The sequence below is a fragment of the Poromitra crassiceps genome (genome assembly GCF_964638095.1).
Source record: "Poromitra crassiceps genome assembly, chromosome: 8".
Lineage (NCBI taxonomy): Eukaryota > Metazoa > Chordata > Actinopteri > Beryciformes > Melamphaidae > Poromitra > Poromitra crassiceps.
In genome coordinates, this window is record NC_139629.1 from 48,111,769 (window position 1) to 48,135,935 (window position 24,167).

Sequence of the window (24,167 nt, forward strand, 5' to 3'; positions counted from 1 at the left end):
CAAGCATGTGTCTGTTACACACACACACACACACACACACACACACACACACACACACGCCCTCCGACAAACACAAACACAATGCTGCCTCGCAGGTGCCCTGGGGAATAAAGATCACAACAAAGCAACAGAGACATTGTTTCATTTTACAACGCCCCCATGGGAAATGTCTATGCAAAGAAACCCCCCGAATCAAACATTTTAATGCTGGTAAAAATTCAGACTGATGAATCCAGATACAGACGTGAACCGCTACGATGTAACGAGGAGGAGCGGTGAGGTGAGAGAGGATATGGAGATTAATGATTGCAAACCCCCCCCTCCTCCTCCTCCTCCTCCTCCTCTACGTGTCGGAACACAAATAACGTGTCACGCTTTGCTAAACACAACCCGTGCTAGACAAACACCAAATAATTCACCCAGGTGCATGTTGGGTTGCGTTCTATTCACCTCTTATGGGGTAAATTGAAGCAGTGCAGATGTCAGAGAGGTAATGACCACACACAAACACACACTGTAATAATAACAGCGGGTAACAGTTTGCTTCCTCGTAGTTAGGCGCTCCTTCCTAAATAGATAGTGGATTGCATCTGCTGCCCCCCCTGTGTGCGCTCTCTCTCTCTCTTTCTCTCTCTCTCTCTCTCTCTCCTGATTCACTCGTGCTCTCGCTCGCCCTCGTAGGGGAGTTCTCAATGCCACCAAGAGGGCCAATCAGGTGGGCCATTTCCTGTGGATTGGATCGGACAGCTGGGGGGCCAAGAGCGGCCCCGTCCAGCAGCTGGAGGAGGCGGCGGTGGGAGCGGTTACGATACTGCCCAAGCGCTCCTCCATTAAAGGTAAGATTCAGTGCTAGTGCACACAGACAGAGGCTCACACACACCACACATCATGCTCTCTATGGCTAGACTTCAATTTAACGTTTCCATGCATAGATCAAGTTAAAGGAACACAACGCCCATTTTCAACCAGCTTTGTATCATTAGAACATCAGTAGTATATCAGAAAACTGTAAACGGTTTTGAAGTCTGTCATTTAGTTTGACAGATATTGAGAGTTGATTTGAGTTAATGAGTTATTCATTTGAGTTGGTGTGGACCAGTGATGTCACTGGTCCACACTTTAACAGTCAATAACTGTCAATTTAAATGACAGACTTTCAAAACCGTTTACAGTTTTCTGATATACTACTGATGTTCTAATGATACAAAGCTGGTTGAAAATGGGCGGAGTGTTCCTTTAACAAAAAAAATGCATACACCAATGCATGCCTGCACATATTCAAGATTAACGGATCCCCCCCCACCTCTCCTCAGATACTGTTACACTACAATCAATCTGCGATGCTCAATGCATTCCAGCAGTCATTTTGTGTGAAAGGATTGCAATTTACCCGTGTGTTGCACCCACTTTCCCTCAACCTGCCTCATCGACTTCTCCTTCGGTTAGTGATGTCCTACGTTTCCCAGAATCGCTTTCGACACCACACAAGTCTACATGACCTTGTCGCATTTAGCTGTGGGTTCTACGCCACTGGCGTAAAGTTATCTTCATGTCGGACTGTGGATCTATCATACTATAAGGATAAAGCAAAGGGATATGTGTGTGTCTGTGTTTGTGTGTCCTGTGCATATCTCGAGAAGCGTTCGTCCGATCTACTTTACCTTGCCCGGGGAGCCGAGGACGTGCAGTGTCGCATTTGGTGCTATTCTCGCGGACAGCTTCCGGCATGTTGACAGTGTTGTTGCTAGGCAACGCTGGGGGAACGGGGGCTCGCTCTTCTATGGATTACGCCAAACTCGATACAAAAACCTGTCAGTTTTACCGTTGTCTCGCTTGTCACTAAGTGTGCCCCGACTGCTATAACATGACGTTTTGAATCAGTGGGGTCTTTTGTAATATTCGGGTTAAAAAGCGGAGCTCAGACCACACATATCAATAAACTTTGACTAAACAAGTGAACCACGCTGTGCAGCAGCGGGGTGCACTGGCACTGCACCATTTTCTCCACATTTTGGAACCAGTGGTTTTAAGGTGGTTCTTCCTCTTCCAGTAATTGGATATATTCATCAGTGGGAGCTTCGGCGTCTGCTGTATTTTCCCACCGTGCCGCTGTGCGCATTTCCTAGGAAGACACCATATAGAAACACACACATGGTCATTTCTCCATTATATCACAAATAAATTAATTTACCAGGATCTTCACTCACTGTTGTTATTGATGAATCGATCTGTACTGATGCAAGTCTTAAATGCAACACATGGTAGGATGATGATCTATCTAGTTTAATTATCATTTGCCTTACGGAAATGGTGTCTGTTATTGAATTAACACAAAAGTAATATGCTGCATTTTTAGGTTTCTTTGTTTATAGGCTACATCATTTATTTAGGCCTATGTGTCATTATTTAGAGAGAGAGAGAGAGAGAGAGAGAGAGAGAGAGATAGAGAGAGAGAGGTGGGGATACCTAGGTTTCCTAGATTTTCCAAATTATTGCCTGATCACAAGTCACACCTCTTGCTGAGAAAACAAATCAACGTGCTACGAGGGAGTTTGTGAAGAAGGTCGAAGATATAAAGTTCTTCCCAGATGTGACAGCTCAGGCTAGGTGATGTTACCCCTCGGCGACAAACCAGGCCTGATCAGAGGCAATCTCTCTCAATCTCTCAAATCAGCAATCGCTTGTTCAGTCTGAACTGTCCTCAGAACGCGACCGCGGAGCTCCCTGAGAGCTCGCCGATGAGGTCAGACAGATATCTAACACGACTCGACCCATCACTCTATGTTCCTTTCACACTATACATCTGTCTGTCTGGTAATCAGGAGTCTTTGTGTCATTGTGGATATGACTGAGCTGTGACAGACACATTACAAGATATTTCACCAGGATCATCCCAGATGAGTCTCACATCGGCTTTATTCTTTCTAAACACTCGCACATCGATGAGTCATTCTCCAAAGGTTCAATGTCAGACTTATTGAAGTCAGACTTATTAAGTTTACAGCTATCTCAAATATTATTTTGGGTTTTAATAGATAATAGAATGATCTCTTAGATTTGCATAGCTACTTAAATGCTTTTCAATTTAGATTTTTGGGTGTGGGACAGCAGTTTGTACCGGTTTTGTGAGAATGTTTGTAGCCTGCTGCAGACAGCAGACATCACCCCGGCCGTGTCTGCCTCTCTGCGCTCTGTTCTCCCGACACGACCAGATATTTAGCAGGCTAGATGTATGTCGTAGCTCGTTGGTGAGCAGCACTCTGCGAGCTCCCCGCTCGCGTCTGTGGACAGTTCACACTTGACAAGCGACCGCCGATTTGCGAGTTGCGAGCCGAGAGCCGTCAACGTGTTTCAGCCAATGAGAGTGCAAGGCACGGCGTGAAGCAGACACCGCCGGGGCAAGGCAAGTGGTCAGGAGCAAAGACGGACAAAGTATATGGACCACAACCAAAAAGCAAAAAGAATTTAGGCCTAGCTGCAATAAGTATCCAAATATTAGATGTTTACGGAGATCATTCTATTATCTATTCAAACCTAAAATAATATTTGAGATAGCAGTCAACTTAATAACTCTGACTTTGAACCAATTGTGTAGAATGACTTTGAACCAATTGTGTAGAATGACCCATATATGTAGTGCGAGTGAGTGTGTTTAGAAATAAAGCCGTGAGCAGCAGACCTGCGTGAAACTGAGTTTGTGGACTCGCCCGGGATTCTCCTGCTGAAACATCTTGTACCGTGTGATCGTCTGTCGCAGCTCAGTCATAAAGTGTGAAAACCACGACGACTTGAAGACTCCCAATTACGAGACCGCAAGTTGAGTCATCGGAAAAGAACAGCGACTGATGACTGATGATGCCTGTCGTGTAGTGTGTTTGTGCCATAAAGTCTCTGTCTAGTCTTAGTCTAGGAGGCTAAACACTGAGTATGATGCCCACACACCACAGTCAACACCATAGGCAACTCAAATACAACTTAAAGTAACACTCTGCCCATTTTCAACCAGCTTTGTATCATTAGAACATCAGTAGTATATCAGAAAACTGTAAACGGTTTTGAAGTCTGTCATTTAATTTGACAGTTATTGAGTGTTAAAGTGTGGACCAGTGACATCACTGGTCCACACTAACTCAAATTAATAACTCATTAACTCAAATCAACTCTCAATAACTGTCAAACTAGATGAATGACTTAAAAACCGATAACAGTTTGAGAGTTGATTTGAGTTAATGAGTTATTAATTTGAGTTAGTGTGGAGCAGTGATGTCACTGGTCCACACTTTAACACTCAAGAACTGTCAAATTAAATGACAGACTTCAAAACGGTTCTGATATACTACTGATGTTCTAATGATACAAAGCTGGTTGAAAATGGGGAGAGTGTTACTTTAACTAGAAACAGCGCGCCTCTAGCCTACCGTGCCTCGTCCTCGTCCTCCTTCCCCTCTTCCTCCTCATCTCTCATTTCCACCGTACCTCGTTGGTTTTCCCTCGAGGGCTCGCCCGCTTCGTGGGCTCGCAGACGCAGCTTGGCCTCGCCCGCAGCACGCAGCGCAGACCAGTTGTGCGCCGCACCACGCCACGCCACGCCACACCACGCCACACCACGCCACCCCACTCTCCAATTATAGGGTGGCGAGATTTCCCAAAATTGTGCTTAGAGAAAACGGCGAGTCGCTAGTAACTAGACTAAAGCACAAAAAGGTTCACGTCGAGCACAAAGAGATGAAACGAGGCATATATTCCAAGCCTGCTATGGCATTTGCTTTGGTATTTACAAACTCACAATTGCAATGGGATCTTCTCAGCATGCACAGTGGCTTCAAACTTGTGCCTCGTGTTACAATAGTAATAACCAGTCGTCATGACGATCGAGGGACTTTGAAAGTCTGCGTTTTATTCAGCTTCCTTTAATTAGAAGAGGTCTATTGAGGATAATGCACACTCTGGAGGCAGCGGTATATTATTAATCTGGCGTGGATCGCGTTGATGGTCTTCTCAAAAGAAAATCAGCTGAGTCATTCAGGTCTGATTAACCATTATCACCTCTCCCATGATTCAGCTGATATGACTCCATAACACAGATTGGGAGAGGGAGTCAGGAAGCAGGAGAGAGAGAGAGAGAGAGAGAGAGAGAGAGGAGAGAGAGGAGAGAGAGAGAGAGAGAGAGAGAGAGAGAGAGAGAGAGAGAGAGAGAGAGAGAGAGGGAGGGAGGGGGACCTTCAGAATGTAAATATCACTGAGGACTTTGTTCAATATTGGACAAAGGTAAAATAATTCCCGCACATTGACTCTTTTACACTCGGGAAGTTTTACTCGTGGAATGTTTCAACTTAATCTCCTGACCCACATTAGCACACCTTTGTTGAGCTAAATTCAGTGTGCAACACTTCATCCATCTAACGTGAAGCTCCAGTAATAGCTCATATACCTTCAGTCCAGCTCGCTCTGATACATTTTATGAGGTGAGGAGAAACCCACAGGACGTCGCAGCCTGAGGCAACAGGCTGTGGCACCCCACTTACCTTCTCCTCTTATTTATTATGCATCCTGTTTTTTTTATTAATGTCATTTCCTCGATGAAAGAACGTAATTAAAGTTCCACGGGGCGTTGAGAGAGAGGAAGAGGAAGCGCAGCAGTGGTCAAATTTTGATGAAGAGCTAGCGCTAGCTGTTTGGCTTCCGACAACCTAGAGGCCAGCGCCGGCCCCGGCTCGCGTCGCTTCGTTTCCTCCCAAGGTTTGTGCTGGTGGATAATTGGCTTCCGGAAAACCTGAGCCGTTTTCTCTCTTCTTTCCTGCTATTTTCCCAGGATTTGACGAATACTTCACAGCGCTCACCCTGGAGAACAATCGCAGGAACGTGTGGTTTGCCGAGTTCTGGGAGGAAAACTTCGACTGCCGGCTCCTCAGTTCCTCCAAGAGAGAGGATACCAGCCGCAAATGCACAGGTACGGTCGTGACTGTTGACGCGAGCGGACGAGGAGGGAACTCCTGGCGTGTTACTACGTCAGTAGATGGCGCCACTGCTTTATTTGCGCTCCACCTACGCCACAGGTGCTTGTTAACATGACCTTTTGTTCCCAGGGCGAAGAAGTCGATAACACCGTTGGAGCTGTATTCAAGCCCGTCTTGTCTGTAGCACAGCCGGAAAGTCTAACACCAGGTGTTTCCACCCAGCTGGAGCACGACAGACACAGTTTATTTTTAGAATGATAATGAACCACATGTTAGTCATACTATGGAGTATGGCTACAGGCCGTCTACTCCTGTGGCCATTGTGCTGTAACTCTTGAGTTAACCCCCCCTATCCCCCCCTTCAGCCACTCACCTTGACAGCTCAGCACAGCATGGCAGGTATACCAGGTGCTGTTGCTAACCGGTATGCTTCCCTGTGCTACCTATAGGCTACTCTCCCAGCCAACAGTGTGACAGGGATTCTGGGATACTGCTTATGATTATTATGATGCAGATGGATGATGCTTTTGTTTCTTTCGTAATCTCCTCTTTGGTGTCGTTCATCACGCTTAATATGTCGAGTCCCGTAGACGCTCGTCCACTTAGCGCGCCCCGGCAAACGTTAAGACGTCTAAATGTCCTCATCTTTTCCTTTCGGCTCCACTGGAAATGGCTCCATTTTCTCGTTTTTCGTGTCAAAGCCAAGCTGATCTATATTTATGAATGTCAGCTATATACTGAGGGAAGACGTTTGTGCATTCAAAGTTTTCCACGCTGCTGACTCTGCCCGAGTCAGAGAAACAAAGAGGTTATACGTGTGGGCTGAAATGTATATTGATGCCCGAAGAAAAGGGCTGAAAATGTCAACGTCGTGGATCGCTTTTGACCCCTCTCGGTTCATGCGAGTCTTCCGCGTCAATAGAGAGGCAAAGTGACCGCCTACTTCCTGCTTCAGCGCTGTACCAGAGATTTTCATCCGCCATTTATTTTCCCATACACATTTCGTAAAATGCTTATAAAAATTGTTTTACTGGTTCAAACCAAACGGTACAGATATATTTAGAAACGGGAGAGATCGCATAACATTTCACTGGGACCAAAACGTTAAAAAAAAATGCGGGTTTAAAGAAAATGTTTTTTCAATGTTTTTTTTTAAGTTTTGGTCAGAGTGAAATGTTCTATGGTCTCTCCCGATTATAGCGCTAGCTGAACCGTTTGGTTCGACGAAGTAAAACTATTTCTTTTTACGAAATGTCTATGGGAAAATAAATGGCGGATGAAAATCTCTGGTACAGTGCTGAAGCAGGAAGTGACGTTCCACTTTGCCTCTCTGTGTGTGTGTGTGTGTGCGTGTGTGTGAGTGTGTGTGTGTGTGTGTGTGTGTGTGTGCGTCATGCATCCTCTGCTCTCCCACAGAGTTCACCATCTGAACACCACTATCACTGTGGGGAATCTGCAAGCATTTTCCTACGATGCCTCCTAGTTAATTGGGTTATTGAATATGATAATTTCCAGTCACTCTTTGAGATGAGGAAAAATAAAAATTTCCATATACCAAGCTTAATGAACTTGAAATTATGTTCACAATAGCAAATCCAATATGTAAAAAAAAAAAAAAAGACGAAACAAAAACGCATCCAACGGAGGCGGCGCATTATATATTCCGGCAGCGCATCGGTTCCCTGAAGCAAACCTTTTAAGGCAACCCATAGAGTAATGAGCAGGACACTGGGAGGAGGAGGAGGCTATAAAAGAGCATGCGTTACATACATTAAGACAGTTCATTGTGATCTCCACCACCCTGCAGATGGGACAAATGAGCTCCCGTTTCTCAGCCCTAGTGGCATGACAGTAGTATGACGTGGTAATGCACCATACTAATCCAATTTGGGTCTATCTGTCAAAACGGCTTAGTCTCAAAACTCTGCACGATGATATTTTTTTCCCTTTTTTCGCACTCGGGAAAATAGATAAGTGCTCCCCTATTTTCTATGTCATATTGTGCCCTCAGGTAGAATTCCGGCAGAATCACAACTGAACTAACCGGTAGCGACTCGAGCGGTAATTGGAGGAGTCTAAATTAAGTCGGAGGCGTAGTAGATGATTACGGAGTGCTGCTCAGAGAATATAAAATGACTGGATGTTTGGCTGCTCGTCCTCTTGCTCCTCTGTGCTGTTCTTCTTCTCCTCCCCCCCTCAGGCCAGGAGCGCATCGGCATCGACTCCAAGTACGAGCAGGAGGGGAAGGTGCAGTTTGTGATCGACGCGGTGTACACCATGGCCCACGCGCTCCACAACATGCAGAGGGACCTGTGTCCCGATCTGCCCACCCTCTGTCCAGAAATGGAGTCGGCTGAGGGCAAGGCTCTGCTCAAGTACATACGCAACACCAGCTTCAACGGTGAGTGGCACACCGCGGGAACCCTCTCGACACATCACAAAATCAAGTTATGCCATTACTTTAGCAAGGGAGTTTTCTTAAACTGCCATTTTATTCTGTACATTGATTGTACACTGGCTAAGATTAGATTGCACCAAGCTCAAAACAGTGTAAGTCAGCTTTTGTGTTTTTGCGTTGACAGGACATATTTTCAAAAATGTACATATTTCCCAGCTCTTACACTGAGAAGCAAGGCTAACTTTATTTCACTTGACATTATCTGTTGGCAACATGGACGTTAGTAGTAGGGATGGGCATCGAATTTCGAATTTTCGAATAATCGTTGTTATTATCAAGGTCGACTTTTATTATTGAAATTCGAAATTCGAAATTCGAAAAAAAAAAAAAAAAAAAAAAAAATTTGAGTGAAATGTTGCATTGTCTCCCCTGATTCTAAGTATAGTCAAATCGCTTGCTTTGAGCAAGTAAAAATATTTTTATAAGCATTTTAAGCAAGGTTTATGGAAAAATGAATGGCGGATGAAATCCCATGAAGAGGGAGAGGGGGTGACTTTGGCACCCCTTTGGCACTCAGACCTGAGCCTACTAAATATTTAATGAACCACTCATGTTTGTCAAAACTGTTTTTTATTTTCGAAAATGTCAATGTCATGTAACATGTTCTTTACTTCAGTGGTGCAATGCTTGTTTGAGCTAAAAAATCCACAGCAGAAGCTTTTTATATTAATTAATAAAGCCGTAGACTTAGAATCAGGGGAGACAATGCAACATTTCACTCACAAAAAAAAAAAAAAAAAAATTCGAATTTCGATTTAAATTCGAATTTGGCCAGCGAATTTCGAATAGTGTTTTTGCTAGAAATGCCCATCCCTAGTTAGTAGAAGGTCACATTTTGTGAGGGATGCTAGGTGTGCGGAGTCTGAGGCTATCCCGTCACTGACACTTATGGATGTAAACAGTGAAAACGCTGAGGTAAATGATTTATCTGTTGGCCTACTAAGCATTGCAAGGAGGAGATAGTCTCAGGCTGCCTCTCAGCCCCACTGACCTACTAACTTTGTCCCGCAGTATTTTACAGACAACCCCCATCAATCTGCAGTACCAAGGTAAACTCCGACAGAGAGTCAATCAGAATGATAGACGTAGGGGCAGAGTCGCCTCAGTTTCAGGCTATAATAAAGTACACAAATGGCCAATGAATCCAATATCGGCCCGTCTGTATCATCATGCATCACATCCACTGTTAGAGGCCTTTTAAATTGTGCCCATGGCTCCGAGCAGAACAACAACATTTCATGCTTCTACTTATTTCTCCTGAGCCTACGTGATATATTAAAGCAATACTTAAACCTCTACATGCAGTACCGTCATTCACCTCTGTACATTATGCAATAGGGAAGATACTTCTGTTTTTACTACAATTTAATGTCAACTGTTGGGGAAACGCAGGAGAATGGGAGAGGAGAAAGAGAGCACAGTGGGAGGTGGGGTTAAACCAGGTGAAGGCCTTATCCTTACAGAGGTCCCGGCATGCCTGTCAGCCTGTCAGCTGAGCAATAATTAGAAGCTGTCTGATGTAGCAGACCCTCGATGTCATAGAGTCAAGTATTCAGCACTAGCATTCAGAAAACTTAAATTCAATGTCAAATGTTTTAAATGAAACTAAATTTAAATAAAGACAAAATCAGAAATGATCATTGTTTTTGTGTGTGTGAACATCGTTTGATTTACTTAAAGAAATTGTACAAAATAATTAATTAATTAATTTCTTTTGAGGTATTAAAATTGCTCTCATCTGTGCTGTAGTACATAGTTAGTTTTTCCTCATTGATTAACAAAACATCCTGGTGTTAGGAATAGAGAATAGAGGCATTAATTGATTGAATGTAATGTATATATATATATATATATATATATATATATATATATATATACAGTACATGCAATTCTCAAAGACGAACTGTAGCTCATTGACATCATGCATTTTTTCTTGCACTTGCAGAACATCTACTGTACTCTACAGAGCCATTAGTCTGTCCCAGGAGAGGAAATTAAGGATGGACTAGTAATCAAATGTCTACTAGCCTGGACAAATTATTACAAGCCCGGCATACTGTAGTTACTGTAATGGAATATTTCGTCTTTCCACACAATTGCTTTCAGTTTCAGTTTCAGTTTATTTCTTTAACAGGTGGGGGAAGCATAAAAAGATAATTAAAATACTTTTGAGCCGTACTCAGCATCAAAAATGCTTGTTTTCAGAGGGTAGGGTTCCTGTCCTGCAGCAAGAGAAGAAAGAGAACGTTAAAGTGACATATATTTAAAAGATTTTATTTTATTTATTTTGGGGGGGGGGGGGGGTCAAGGGGATTTAGGATTGTCTGCCATAGTCCTGTGGCAGCCCGAGTGCCTCTTAACCCTCCTCCCGCGCCCCCCCCCCTATAGGAGATCTTTATACAGCCGTTTAAAGCCAACGAGAGATGAACTACTGCATAAATGTAGGTTTACTGCACCACTGTAGAAGAAGGAACGGCATCCGTAGCTATTTTGGCCTGGAGGTGGGCACCGTCGACGCGAACGCAGCTGCCATTCCTCTGGTGTTGCACTGACAGAGGCGGGGGCTCCGTTCACCTGAGCTGGTATCAAAATAACACCGTAGCCCTCCACCTTCCCCACCACCACCCACCACCCGTGACGCTATATATTCTCCAACCGTGTTACTGGCAGGCGAGAGTCGGTCCTCTCGTGGGCTTCTGGCAGCCATATCTCAGCGCTCCTTATTGCATTTAGACTGGAAAGCACACACATTAGGCTGTGTATGTGCCACTGCTATTATGTCTGTTTGAGAGTGAAGGAGTGGTATAAGCCTTAGTGTGTTGTTGATCTCCCCCGCTGTGCCGGAGCAGAGTCACGGGGCTGAGGAGGGAGGAGAGAGAATACCGACGACGCGAGGAGGACAAACACAGCCGTGTGGGATCCCCGGGCCACCAGCGCCACACTGCTCAAGCGCAGCACGGCACAGCAGCAACACTGCACTTTTGTCACGTCTTTAGTTCACAGCTCCATGCAAACGAATGAGTCTTTTATCTTATACAGTGCTCTCTCTCGCTAAGCAGCTCTCTCTCTCACTAAGCTAAGCAGTCCACACAGATCATTTTGTTCCCTTGGAAATATCAGGCAATGGGAAGTAGAATGGAATTTGTAATGGCTTCTTATCTACGCAAGACAAAAACACTGCTTAATTATTTGCTCTAGAGCTGAGGGGCAAGTGCCCAATCACTACGTTCGCTTTATTGAATGACGTTCCGTGTGTGTGTGTGTGTGTGTGTGTGTCTGTGTGTGTGTGTGTGTGTGTGTGTGTGTGTGTGTGTGTGTGTGTGTGTGTGTGTGTGTGTGTGTGTCTCTCTCTCTCTGTGTGTGTGTGTGTGTGTGTGTGTGTGTGTGTGTGTGTGTGTGTGTGTGTGTGTGTGTGTGTCTGTGTGTCTGTGTGTCTGTGTGCATGTTTTGCCATGGGCGCAGTAGTTAATTATTGCTCATAGATGTCAACACCGTGTCAGTGTCTATACAGCAGCAGGAGTGACATGTTGTGGACGACCACCCCCTGAGTTTGAGTTTGATATTCAGAGAGAAGTCGTCCTTATGGACGTCACAGCAAGTGCACTTCAATGAATTGTGAACACACACTTTCTGCTTCGTTTTCTGTGGCTACAGAACCTTTTGTATAGAGCTCAAACGGGGCTGTTTGTATAGATGTGTCTGAGACCTTGATTGTCACATTGCATAACAGCAGATGGTGATGGAGTTGTGGCTCTGCAGCAATATGGGAAGGGTTAGGCTATTAAAGTTGTGTAAATTGACATTTGTCATGCACACGGAACCTTACCGTTAAGTCGGACCGACGGTTTCACAAAGTCAAAAACGATTCTTTGAAACTATCTTCCACTCTATTCTATTCAAATGGCTTCCTGTGTCAGTTGGAATGGACCTTTTCTCTTTGCTAGCTCTGCTCCTCTTGTTTTACTCGTCGAGTCTTTGGCCCGGCACTGTTTAGTAGAATGTTCAATGACAAATGTCCTTGGACGAAACCGGAGGGAGAGGAAATTCCCTCCTGGTCGCGAAAAGTACGGGAAAGGTGCTCCGGCCTTCCATCCACAAGCCAGGAGCTCTGTTCTAAATACAAAAGACAACAAGTCCCAGAAGCCTTTTGGACATATGCTGCTGGGTCCTCTGTCCGCACTTTTTATAGCCTGAGCTTAAAGTAGTCAATTCCCACGATGCCCAAACGTCATCTGACTGACTCCCCCGTCCCATTTCAAAAGTGCTATCTCCATCCGTGCTTTTTGCGTCAGTGCATCCAGTGCCAAGGTGAATTAGACTGGTGAGTGGTGACATTAACTGGTGTTTCACTCTCGCTACTGTGGGACGAGTAAAACCACCTCATCAACAATGCACACCTTATGTATAAAATAAAAGTACATCCATGTTTCTCATTAAGTGCCATTCATTATTCGCTGCTGTGAGGTCCATCTGTGTCGTGCCGCACACGTCCCCGTCGTCTTCGGGAGTCGTTTTGACTCGTGATTCGCGGGCACAAAAACCCATCCTCGCGGTCACGTAGTACTGACGTAACGTGCAGCCGCCTGGCGCAGGAAGTACACGCTCAACAAATCTAGATATTTCTCCTGCACGACGTTTCAGGTGTCCGGAGTACTTCACTAAGCTAATTAGTGAAATCTGCAGGCTCTCTGCTTGAGACAGTCTGCTACAAACAGAGGGCCAGATGGGGACCGTATGAAGCTTTGGCTGACCTATTTCACACATGTACCCCACGTGCCTTCCTGTTTCTCCTCGTCCAACGTGCGATTGAAAACGGCGTCGCTTCTGACCCGAGGAGGTGTGCGTTTAGTCGTTTCTATTCTATATCAGAGCACAGATGTGAGAGTGCACAGCTGCTCGCAAGATCTTAGTCCACGTATGGAATCATCTTGTGAATGTGACTGTATTTCTCTAGTGGCCCCTTGTGCTGCCTTGATGATACATAGGAAGCAGGTGAGATAGCGCTATCTTGGTCAGCAGGGAGCTAGCTTGGCCTGGCCACGATTATCAGCAAAGTGCCAGATATAGGTCACACTCTTTATGGATAGCTTTGATAGAAAAAGAGCAGACAATCACACACTAGGCGCCTCTGTGTCCATGTAGGCCACCGGGTTAAAAGTTTATGTTCTTCTCACATTAGAAGAGGTGTCGTACCCTGGAACACCAGAACCTAACACTTTTACATTTGCTGTCCTTATGCCACATTCCCCACCCCCTCTCTCTCTCTCTCTCTCACTCGCTTTCTCTCTCTCTCTCCCTCCCTCTCCCTACCTCCCTCTCTCCCTCTCCCTCTCTCTCCCTCCCTCTCTCTCTCTCTCTCTCTCTCTCTCTCCCTCCCTCTCCCTACCTCTCTCTCTCCCTCTCTCTGTTTACAGGCAGTGCCGGCACCTCTGTTGTGTTTAACAAAAACGGCGATGCTCCTGGACGCTATGACCTGTTCCAGTTCCAGATGACCAACTCCACCACTCCAGAGTACAAGGCGGTGGGACAGTGGGTGGAGAGCCTCCAACTCAGGGTACGGACGATATGACCTACCACGCGGAAAGTTAGATGGAGAAGCAGCAGAAGTCTCCCTCGCAATTTTTTAAATCCTTTTTTTTTTTTTTGTTAAAGCAAAACATTTTATGTAATTAGGACATTTAAGGCCTGGCGCTACTTTACACTTGTGTGCAGGGGCGTCATGCAAGCCAAAAATCTGAGGGGGCGAACTCTGGCGCCGCCCGGAGGGCGGCAAAAAATTTGGGGGGTTGGAAGCCAGATTTAGAGGAATATCTAATTTTAAATGAACAGACTGAGCAGGTGTAACCATAAGGCTATTTTCCAAACTGCTCAGCCTCCTGGAAAGATCCATAATCACCAGACTAAGTACATTGCCACTGCCCAGGCTCAATGGACTTGACAAAAAAGGGAGACCACATGTTTCAAAGCAATGTAACACAATGTTTATTTTGGCTGGTATTGCCTTTTCAGAAGGTAGAAATCTTTCCTCTAGAGCAGGGGTTCCCAACCTTTTTTGTGCCAAGGACTGGTAGATACATGGGAAAAAAAAGTTGCGGACCGGTTGTCAATTCTAATGGTTTTAGTTATATATATTTACTCACCAGGTGGCGACAAAGGGTAAATAACAGCCTTTTGTGTTGTACTGTATGTAGCCTATACAGTATTTATGTTTTTGTTTTAACTACAAACATACATAAACGTAAACTTGAAACTATGTTTCAACTACCATACACAGCCTATAATAATATAGCCTATGTTTATTAAAAAAAAAAAAAAAAAAAAAAAAAATTATTTTTTTTACCTCTCAAAAATCTGAGGGGGCAATTGCCCCCTCAGTTACAATGGGCATGACGCTTCTGCTTGTGTGGGTGCGAAAACGTTTTGTGTTTGCCAAGAAGGAAGGCTCTTATGTAACAATGAGGTGCAGCCACGTTATTATTCGCATCTCAAAAAAATGGTCGAGGCTGAGGTGCCGCCGATTATGCTTTTAACATAATTGAACTCCATTTGTGCGATTTACTGAGAGAGGTGTTTTGGCGTTGCTATTCAACGACTAGAGAAAGAAAGTCTTACATTTTAAATTGGACTGGAGAAACTACAAGTAGGAGGAGGTGCAGAGTGCAGACCTCTGCCAAGGCGAGTCGCTTGCTCTTGAGTCGGATCCGGACCCACTCCAACATTGAATGGGTTCTTAGTGGGCCGATGCTACGCCCGTCCACAAAGTTTCATGAAAACCAGGTCAGTAGTTTCTCCCGAATCCTGCTGACAAGCAGACAGACAAACGTCAGAGAATACATAACCTTCTTGGCGGAGGTAATTAGCCTGCTGTAGTGTCCTGCATGCTCTAAATCCTGGGACTGAAGAGAACAGATGGGGGAAGGAGGTTTGAGATGAGAAGAATGATGTCCATGGCTGTGGATCGAAGGCACACGAGGAGAATTCTTTTTCATGACCACGATGCTTCGACTGATCTGAAATCAAAGTCAAATACATTGATCTGTATCTTCTCCCAGCTGATAAATGTTCACAAATTGTTTAAATTTAATCTTTAATTCAGCGGGACAACATCTCCACACACAGAAATCTCAGTAGAAATATTGCCCGTTACAGTATCAAGGGTAAAATGCAACTTTTTCCTTCCCTACTTAGTTTTAAGTTAAGTTAAGTTATCCTTTATTTATCCCCATAGGGAAATTCCTCTTCTGCATTTGACCCATCCTCTACTAGGAACCTTCCTAGAACTAGGAGCAGTGGGCAGCCGCAGTGCAGCACCCGGGGACCAACTCCAGTTCTTTTTGCCATTGCCTTGGTCAGGGGCACTGACAGGGGAGAACATGCAAACTCCACACAGAAAGGACCTGGGACGGACCGGGGGTTCGCACCCTGGACCTTCTTGCTGTGAGGCAACAGTGCTAACCACTGAGCCACCGTGCCGTCTAGCCCGTTTAGGCTTCATCAAAGAAGCTGGGGCTCTGAGGAAGGGCTTTGCCCGAAACGTCACTTTTTTTGTGGTCAAATAAATATTTGGGAGCAGCTGCCAGTGTGCGGATTCTATTTTTATTACTTACTTGCACTTCGGTCCTGCACCTGGTTTTAACCCCTTACTGGATGTGCGTGCCTTTTTGTATTTTTTGCTCTGTGTCTCTGTCCCACTGGTGACATCATCAGTGATGTCATAAACCACTGATGACATCAGTCCCACTGCAGTGAAGATGACATCACTGATGATGTCATCAACGATGTCATCAGTAATAATGTCATCAGTGTTGGCATACATAGGCATTGTGACATCATTGTGACATCACTGATGATGTCATCAGTGACACACACACACACGAGAGCGACTGAGAGAGAGAGAGGGGGGAGATAGTGAGACTGAGGGAGAGAGAGAGACTGAGGGAGAGAGAGAGGAACAAAAATCGCAGACAGAGCCCACATGCTCCCTTTTATATATTTTATATATACTTTTACTTTGGTGTATGACTCTTGTATGACTCATTGTAATAGGCAAAGGCTTTATTATTGTATCTAGATAGTCACAACACAAGGATTAGCTTGGATGATTCATATGGATAATAGCTGATAAGTTTGACTTCATTTTAAGAGTAAACATGGTCTGAAATTATGTGAGTATAATTCGGCATAATAGGATGAAACTTAAGCTGAAATTTCTATGTAATGTCTATGCAACTCTGATATAAAATGAATTAAAAAATGAAATTTACATACAGATGAGGTAACATTTGCATAATGGCTGGCAGAAAGCTCTGTGGAACATAGGAATTAAATTCGACTGAATGGCTTTAGATAGCACAGGTGGAACAAGGCTTGTTTGCGAAAAACTTCTCTTTCCGCGTGATTACAGAACAGTTGTTGTTGCAATGCAATGCCTCCGATGCAATAAAAGAACAAGCTCATTAAAATGCATTGAAACAAGTGGATAGGAGGAGTGCTGCTGCTGCGTGCGTCCGGAGGTTAATCAGTGTAGACAACAAACAGGTGCTGGTAGGAACGGGCTGGATCAAAGACTACAGAGAATTTAAGTTTGTCGCCTTTTGTAATTAGAAAGAAACATGAATAGTATCAAGTGTCAATGGCAAACTTAAAGTCGAACTGAACCCGTTCGTCGCGTGCGTCTGAGTCCGTTTCACACTGAAAACATAATTTGTCTGAGATGAAAGGTTGAGAGGCGGGTCATAGTGTCATGTCGATGATTTTATTTGACAATTCTGGCGACTGGATTGGGTTTTGGCCAATCCTGGCGTGTTTCCGCCTCCAAATCAAGTGGGGTTCAGCGTGTTGTGGCGCTCTCCTCGGGAAGAGCCTGCTGACGCGAGGTTAGTGGCTGCCTTCGTGTTGCCGAGCGGAGAGTGCAGCCCGTCGGCCTGGAATCTCCGAGGTGCGACCCCTGACCCTGACAACCAGGCTCTCTGAGGCGCGCGCCATTATCGCTATAAATGTAAATAATATTCCTGGAATGCGAGTTTTAACGAGCCAGTTACATTTCTTTGCATTCTTAGACATTACCGTTTGATTTAGTTTGCATAATTGGTCAAGTTAGTAGTTAGTTTATGGGCTAGACATTCTGCCAGATGACAGGCACTAGGCGCCATTTTCCCCTTCATTTGGAAGAGAAAACTATCCTGAAATGAAGATTTGATTGACAGCTGCCATGTCGTGATGTGATTGGTTGAAATGGGGTAGAAATTTGATAGTACTAGGTGACGTCAGCAAACTGTAGATTACTGTTATGAATGAAATCTTGAAAAATGAACTTTTGATATGAAAAAGTGTGGAAAAACTAAAGAAATTAGATTTTTGTGATTTTTTTGGCATACATTATTAAATAGGTGCACTGCATACCCAGATATTTGAACTAAAAGAAAAGAAAAGTCATTTTTGGGTTCAGCTCGACTTTAACAAATTTCCCAGGCACACTGTTCCATTGAAAAAGTTTAAAAGCCTTTATTAGTCCATGGCTATACAAAAGTTAAAAACAGAGCAACAGCAGACGACAGACAGACACCCTGACACTTATTGTCCTTCACATTATCTCGAGAACCATTTCATCACATCGACTTCAAACTCGGTGGCGTGCGCTTAGGAGAACCTGGCAGAGTGCAGTGCGGAAATTCGGACACGCACATAGTCATGGCGCCACCTACTGGCAACACAAAAAGCGGTTTATCTCCACGTCAAACTTGACGGGTGCGCTGCTGGGAACCTAACGGAGTGCTTTGTGGAATTTCATGCAATTCAAACACGCGCATAGTCATAGCACCGCCGTAACTGTACTGGTAACACAACAAGTGAAGACGACACAAAACGTCGAGAAGAACCATTCGTCCGATCGACTTCAAACTTTGCGAGTGCACTGCTGAGGACCTGACAGAGTACAGTGCACTGCTGAGGACCTGACAGAGTACAGTGCCGACCTTTGCGCAATTTGGACACACGCATAGTTATAGACCTACTGGCAACGCAAACAAATTGTTTACCTCGAGAACTGTCCAATCGACTTCAAACTCGGTGGGTGGGCGCTGCCGGGGACCCGAGAAAGTCCCCGTGAACAGTGATGATGAGTCATGATGTGTGAATGGGGGGAGGGGAACAGGCACTGCAATAGTTATCATTAATTTCATTTTGGCATCGTCATTGTCTAGGATTTTAACACAGCGCACTTCACACCAACCGTAATCTCATAAGTGCGTCAGTCTGGGACTGTGGATAGCATACAGTGACAGTTAGTAGTCAAGGCTGGACGGCTCCCGGGTTGTCGGCTCTCCACTGGACCCTCTTGGCAAGCGGCCAGCGCTCCATCTGCATGAGCTGCCGGCTTTTTCGTATACCGGCGACCGTTGTTGTTGTTGGGCTGCGGTCCCAAAGTGAGGAAGAGGGACCTGCCGTCACCCAGGCCCCCGATGTTCAACAAGTCCTTTGCTTTCAGGAAAAAGAAGAGAAGGTATACTTCACAAGATTAGTGTTCACTCCTGCTATCTATCGCACAGGCAAATGTTCCTATGCGCTTCACTGGCGCTCCGCCATTGTCTCTCCAAACACTGACCATACGGGCGTTCATATCATCTCCCGGGGGTAAAGGACGATCGACGATCTTTTCGGGCCGCCTGCAGCCAATCACAGCTAAACACAGCCCCAAAGCATCCCTAGGCACGCCAATCACTCTACACGGGACTACGCGTGACTTTGATTGAAATCTTATGAGTGGCACGAAGGCTTATCCAATCATTCTAAACGAGAGGCAGGACTCAATATTTCCTCTAAATCAATATCATCATTCTCACCATATCTCTCTATCAGCTGGATGTAGGACGTAGCACATGGGAGGATCACGCTATTGCCCCTAGTTCCCCTTCCCCTCCACCCGACCGACCAGAGGGAGGCACTAGTGCAGCGACCAGGACTCATACCCTTAATCCGGCTTCCCACCCGCAGACACGTCCGATTTTGCCTGTCTGGACGCCCGACCGAGCCGGACGTAACACGGGGGGGGCTTGAACCGCCGACCCTCATGTTGGCAGGCAAGGGGAATCTACCCGGATGCCCTCTAACACAAGAGCGATGAAAACTCTGGCAGCCGTATGAGTCCAAGGTGACAGATCTTGCTTCTGGTCTCCATAGCAACAGTGCTGTTGGTCTCATTACAGTTTCCACGCTGTGTGTAATCGGCAGGCTTTCCAGAGCACCGTTCATTGTCCAAATAACAAATGGCACCTTCATGCCCCCAGATAAATGGCAGATGATAATCTAGCCAGACACCACAGAAACAACACATTTGTCATACAAGTACACACAACAGAAGGCCACTGTAGACGTGTGTGTGTGTGTGTGTGTGTGTGCGTGCGTGTGTGTGTGTGCGTGTGTGTGTGTGTGTGTGTGTGTGTGTGTGTGTGTGCGTGTGTGTGTGGTACCTTGGTGGTCGGACATAGAGAAATGACGTGTGTGCTCACATTGGTTTAAAATCGATTTCAAATGATAAAAATGACAGACACAAAATGATGGGTTTTGAAGACAGTAAATTTCAAAGTCACAAATTCAAAGCATGTTGCACACATACTCACACAAAAACGTATTTGAGTGAATTTTCAATGCCACATGTTGCGATGCCATTCCACACTCGTTCGCTCAAAGCACCCTTTCGTTCTATGATGTGAGATCAGTTCTAGAGACACTGGAAAGAAAATCAACTTCATAACCCCTACGACTAGAAGCTTTTGGGTTTCTCAGCAAGGAATGTGTGCTTTTTTTCCAGTTGCTATTCATTTGTTGTGCTGCTATTAACTATGTGGACACATGACATCTGCACTGCTGTGAAGCTGCCCCAAACCATGTTTTTAAATCCAGAAAACAATCAGCTGCACCAATCTAACTGATCATCTTATCAGAGGCCCCGCCCCCTTCAAAACATAGAGAAGTCCCACAGGCCTGGGTTTTTTTGCAACAGAATTCATAACCTTGTTTTAAACGGTTAAAAAATAGCATGACATGGAACCTTTACGCCAAGAATCAGTATGCTTTCACACTATCTCAAGAGATCAGCCCAGAGTTACTATCAAAGCACGTTCAGATCGCTATCAAAATGTATGTGAGCTGTGAGGGCGTTAGGGACTCCACTTCATGGCTTTGTAAGACCGACTTGCATGTTGAGACTACAGTTTGTGATCAAAATCACCTGATGGAAACACATGTAGTTCGTTTGGAATGGTTTCTCTGATTGTTCTTCAGTGTCTTCCTGTACTACACTCTTCATAGCTTAGCATGAGCAAATTCTGAAACGCTAAACCCCATTCGCCTTCTTTCTAATTCAATAATTCATAGCTCACTGGCTCCTGGGTATTTTAATAATACAATGTGTAGTTTCTTTATTTTATTATTACAAAATACAATCCCTGTAAGAAATAGGCAAGATTTTGTGTTATATTAGGTCATTCACATCTTTTTCTTTTTCTTTTCAACCGTTTGCAAAGATTGATGAAAGTTCCATAAATTCCATCGCACCTTATGCTGTTACAGAGAAGGCGTGACTCATTAGATTCATTAAATGTTGATTAGTAGCTTCCCATTTAGTAAGCTGTGTTGGAGCAGTAGACATGAATGTTACTTATCACACCCCACCTGCAGCCACTTCCCATGATGAACATTCAGGCAATAACATTATCAATGCGCTTTCTCATCTGAGGTGCTCTCTCTCTCTCTCTCTCTCTCTCTCTCTCTCTATCTGTCTGTCTGTCACTCTCTCTCTCTGTCATCCCCTCTCAGCTGGAGGAGCTCCAGTGGCCAGAGGGGGCGCAGGAGGTGCCTGTCTCCGTGTGCAGTCTGCCCTGTAAGACCGGTGAGAGGAAGAAGAGGGTAAAGGGCATGCCGTGCTGTTGGCACTGTGAGCTGTGTGACGGTTACCAGTACCAGTACGACGAGACCTCCTGCAGACTGTGTGCCTACAATATGAGGCCCAACCCCAACAGGACCGCCTGCCAGCCCATCCCCATCGTCAAGCTGGAGTGGCACTCCGCCTGGGCCATCATCCCCGTCTTCTTGGCCATGCTCGGCATCGTCGCCACCATCTTCGTCATGGCCACCTTCGTGCGCCACAACGACACGCCCATCGTGCGGGCGTCGGGCCGCGAGCTGAGCTACGTGCTGCTGACGGGCATCTTCCTGTGCTACATCATCACCTTCCTGATGATCGCCAAGCCCGACGTGGGCGTGTGCGCCTTCCGCAGGATCTTCCTGGGCCTGGGCATGTGCATCAGCTACGCGGCGCTGCTCACCAAGACCAACCGCATCTACCGCATCTTCGAGCAGGGCAAGCAGACGGTGGCCGCGCCGCGCTTCATCAGCCCCACCTCGCAGATCGCCATCACGTCCAGCCTGATCTGCGTGCAGCTGCTGGGCGTGCTGGTCTGGTTCGCCGTGGACCCGCCCAACACCATCGTGGACTACGACGAGCAGAAGGCCATGAACCCCGTGCTGGCCCGCGGCGTGCTGAAGTGCGACATCACCGACCTGCAGATCATCTGCTCGCTGGGCTACAGCATCCTGCTGATGGTGACCTGCACCATCTACGCCATCAAGACCAGGGACGTGCCTGAGGACTTCAACGAGGCCAAGCCCATCGGCTTCACCATGTACACCACCTGCATAGTGTGGCTGGCCTTCATCCCCATTTTCTTTGGCACGGCCCAGTCCGCAGAGAAGGTGAGTCATCCCCTGTCTCTTCTTCTTATGCTCTCTTGTCTCATCCACCCTTCTCTCTTTCCTTCCATCTCCCCCTCTCTCTCTCTCTCCCTCTCCTCTCACACCTTTTCCTTTCATTCCTTCTGCCCCCTTTTTTTTATCTTGTCTAAAACACACGCACACAGACATATTTGTGCAAACAGAAAAAATCCAAGCGCATAAACGCAGACGCATAAATAGAGTACATAAACGAGGCGCGCAGCATGGAGTATATACGTTACAGGCTTATTTTCTTTTCAACTTCAAATTCACGTGGCTCAGATGTGCATAGAAAACCCACACAAGGACCACCGGAGACAAAAATAGGCGTTTTGAAAGGGAGGGGGGTTCGAGAGTGGGGGTGCTGCTGATGTTAAGCAGCAGAATCCTGTGAAACGCCTGAGGAGGAGAGCTTGGGAGGAGGGGGGTGGGTGCAGGCAGCTCCTGATGCCATTATCTTAGCTCACACGCCTAGGGCTCAACGTCGACTATTATGCCTGGTTCTGGAGAGGGAGAGAAGGGGGTTGAGGAGGTGGAGGAAGAGGAGGATGAGGGGCCGGGGGAGGAGGAGGAAGGTGAAGGGAAGCAGGGGGAGCGGGGTGGGCTGGGGGGTGGGCTGGTAAATAGACGCTTGATTCAAGACATTCCATTTCTTGACAACTGCGTTGTAGAATGCGTTTGACATTGGGAGGCTCCCTGGAGTTGATTGAGAATGTGACATATTGACCTTCAGCGCTGCTCATTGCTTATCCGAGTCGCAGCGGGGACGAATACAAATGCAGTCATCTGCTGGACTCATGAGGCTGGTCGTGATACGTGGCACGCCATGTGGTGTACAGGTACATACATGATGGAGCACACAGGCCAAGTTCCCCCCTCTCTGACGGAACATCGACGCCGACAGGAAAGTGTTACTCCTCCTAACCTTTTTGAGAGGTGCGCCCGTTCAATATCCCTCCCCGCTCATCTAGCGCACGAGATGGATCAGAAGCTGATTTTCCTCATCTCAATTTGCTGCTGATTTCATAGATGAATTACACCCTCAGCAGCGATTAGGAGTTCATTATGTTCCTGGCGGCGGCTAGTGAGCCGGTAATGTGTTTATCTTTCCGCTTTATGCGGTTAACTCTTTGTGAGCAGCGGGCCGCCCTGCCTGCCTGCCTGCCTTACACTCAGTCAACCTCCACTTCATGATCCAATGCTCTTTGTAGCTCCGTTTCTGCTGCCTCTTTAACCACTCTGCTAGAGACAAGTGCCTTCATCATACGTCTTTAGGGATGTGTGTGTATCCCTTTAAGACCGCGAACCGCGGTTCGCGGTCTTAAAGGGATACACACACATACTCAGTGTGCTTTTAGCCTCTCTGGTCTCAAGATTGCACGATATATCGGCAATCACGTCGGAATCGGGCGTCAATTTTAATATATCAGTATATTGGTTCGATGAGCAAAATAACAGCTATTTTAATATCTGTTAGCAGTATCGGCCAAACATTTTTATATTGAGAGGAAACAATGCAGTATAGCTATGTCTAAATCGGTTTTTCCAAATGTTTTGGAAATAAATAAAGACACCACAAATTTTCAAATTCGCAGTGTTTACATGCGTTATGTACAAAATGTATGCATCATAGAAATGTGTTTTTATACAGATCGACATCGGTAAATATCGGTTATCGGCCAAAACGTTCATATCTGTGTGTCCCGATTATGTCTTCTTGATGACATCCTTTCCAAAAGCTGCGGTGAAACCATCTTATGTCTCATTTCAGACCGCCTACGCAGGAGTTTGGAGAAGTCACCCTGTCTGTCCCCGTAGCCTTGACTCGCACACACACCCCCGTTCATCGTGACAACACACACCTATTCTTCCCTGTCAAATCCAGACAGAATGTTCTTCTCACTGTGACTGCTGGGAGTGTCTTCCTGTAGCAAACCTCCATGACTATTTCACTGTGCGATGAGAGAGAGACAACTTGGGTA

At 45.8% G+C, this 24,167-nt stretch overlaps 1 protein-coding gene across 1 annotated transcript in view; it reads left to right on the forward strand.

Annotated features, from left to right (window-relative positions):
• The window catches only part of LOC310781344 (metabotropic glutamate receptor 7-like), a gene marked incomplete at both ends in the record, with an annotated part of 109,307 nt that overhangs the window by 50,858 nt on the left and 34,282 nt on the right, over positions 1-24,167 (forward strand). Inside the window, 5 exons of the mRNA XM_083641956.1 lie at positions 682-836; positions 5,813-5,950; positions 8,158-8,362; positions 13,834-13,969; positions 21,232-22,167. Of these exons, the coding sequence (XP_083498082.1) occupies positions 682-836; positions 5,813-5,950; positions 8,158-8,362; positions 13,834-13,969; positions 21,232-22,167 (1,570 nt within the window). The remainder of the gene's footprint in view (positions 1-681; positions 837-5,812; positions 5,951-8,157; positions 8,363-13,833; positions 13,970-21,231; positions 22,168-24,167) is intronic.